Here is a 1,977-nt window from a genome sequence, read left to right as displayed (position 1 = left end):
AGTGACGACAGTTTATCCGCCATTGAATTTAGTAAAAGTGGGGGTTCGGAGGCCTTAGCTCCCATTCAACGTGATAAATTTTCTCATTTTTTTACATACCTCTTAGACCACGATAAAGATGGTTACATCAATAGGAAGGACTTTTCATTATTCTCCGAGGTACACTTTGCTTTCAAAAATTTGATTTCCTATTCATTTTTATAAAATAAGAGTATAACATTTAAAAAACTCAGGTTTTAAAATTTTCTCTTCTACATTTCTATGAAAAAAAGAATAGGAGTCTTTAGTAAAATAACGCAAAAATGTTTTATTAGTTAGAACCGCGACATATGTATATAAAAAAATATTACATTATTTTAAATTTATAATTACATATCTATACAATAAAATCGATAACCATCAAGACATCTATCCAAAAAAATAATACTTTTTTTCGGAAAGCGTTTGAGAAGATTTGCTGATTGGTCATGGAACGGTCCTGAGTATTTAAGACTTCTGGAGATCGAAAACGGATTCGCCGGATTGATCCTTCAGGATAAGAAAGGACTCACGGAGCTGGATAAAAAGATCGATCTCGAGGCCTGGTTATCTTGGTGGGCGCAGATCGTTGCACCGCCGGACGGTGCTAGTTACAATGATATGCCGTTCTGGATCAAAGTTATGCCCAGAGTATTTTTCCTCGCCATAAATAGCTCCGGAAGTGGGATGATCAGCAAAAAGGAACTCGCGGCCTTTTATGGTTCCGTGGTCGGTTTGGACACCGACAGGATAAACAAGTGCCTGGATATCGCGTACAATTCTATGACTTCGGTTAGTTAGATTTCTAAATTAATTTCCTAAAAAATTAAAATTGTAATTTAATGCGACTAAATTTTTTATTTGTATTAAGTAGATCTATTTTCTTAAATTTTTTGTAACAAGAGCTTAAACAAATAAATATAGTAGGATTTGGAGGATTAAGAAAAGTCATAACTTTAGGAAGTAAAAAGTCTTATACACAGTCTACAATAAGCTATTAATCTATAGGTCCACCTTGCTTTGATCTAAATCCGCAACCTTGCTTTAAAAAGCCGCTATAAGAACTTGCTCAATCACAGTTGAATATGAGAAAAATAATCTACTATGATCAATTTCTTACAGCTTGATGGTTTCTTAAAGTAAGATTTTGCAAGACCTAAACTAATAGCATCATTTATACAGAAAGACAATTATATATTTCTTTTATACGTCTTTATTAAATTCTTATTACTTTTTAATAAGAGCAATTAATCCTTTATCATTAAAATTTGTTAATAATAGATAAATTTGTTAATGATAGAAAAACTTCATTTCAGAATGGAGACCATCCTCTTGGCTGGGCGCAGTATCAGTTAATATTCGCCAATTTCTTGTTCGGCCGCGGCCCGTTCGGACCGGGAGAGCATTTCCTGGGCATGACGGATGCTTGCATGATTCGCGGTAATACCATACCATTCCCCATCGATTATTCCGCGATGAACACACCGCGGGACAAATTAGAAGTGTATAGTCCCCATTGCAAGAGCAACAGACGAAGCGTCGTAGTCTAACGATGAAGTCATCGTAAGAGAGTTCCTCTTAATTAGTGATGCAAAACGTGCACAATCGTCCCTCGAGTGCCTAATACTGCGTGTTATATGCCGTATATGTTTGATACAAATTTATTTTAGTTAATTACAGAATGAAAGAATTGAAAGAAATTATATATATATTGTCCATCTTGCACAAGTATATGTACAAAAAGCTCGATTAACTGTTAAGAACATAATTAGTGGTATCACATCCTAATACACTATTACACTGCCATTTACCTTATGGGAACATCATCACGGAAAAAGTAGATCAAGTGATTCAGCAAAGCTATAACTTGCTGCGCGAGTTTAACATCTATATCCTTACAGCACAAAGTTGCACAAAAGTGGCATCAACACTGCTGCAGCATTGCAGTAACATTACATA

General features: G+C 35.0%; 2 protein-coding genes across 2 annotated transcripts in view; one reads left to right on the top strand and one right to left on the bottom strand.

Annotated features, from left to right (window-relative positions):
* Positions 1-1,700, top strand: part of LOC108756794 — a 3,016-nt gene extending 1,316 nt beyond the window's left edge. Inside the window, exons 2-4 of the mRNA XM_018500841.1 lie at positions 1-159; positions 442-810; positions 1,335-1,700. The exon at positions 1-159 is cut by the window's left edge and continues 3 nt beyond it. Coding sequence (XP_018356343.1) covers positions 1-159; positions 442-810; positions 1,335-1,568 — 762 coding nt within the window. The 3' untranslated portion in view covers positions 1,569-1,700. The remainder of the gene's footprint in view (positions 160-441; positions 811-1,334) is intronic.
* The window catches only part of LOC108756790 (uncharacterized peptidase C1-like protein F26E4.3), a 5,835-nt gene continuing 5,440 nt past the window's right edge, over positions 1,583-1,977 (bottom strand). Inside the window, 1 exon segment of the mRNA XM_018500835.1 lies at positions 1,583-1,829. The gene's annotated coding sequence lies outside the window, so the exon portion shown is untranslated.

This window comes from Trachymyrmex septentrionalis, unplaced genomic scaffold (assembly GCF_001594115.1).
Source record: "Trachymyrmex septentrionalis isolate Tsep2-gDNA-1 unplaced genomic scaffold, Tsep1.0 scaffold13, whole genome shotgun sequence".
Lineage (NCBI taxonomy): Eukaryota > Metazoa > Arthropoda > Insecta > Hymenoptera > Formicidae > Trachymyrmex > Trachymyrmex septentrionalis.
Note: the sequence above shows the minus strand (reverse complement) of the source record. Positions and strands in the feature narration are given on the sequence as shown.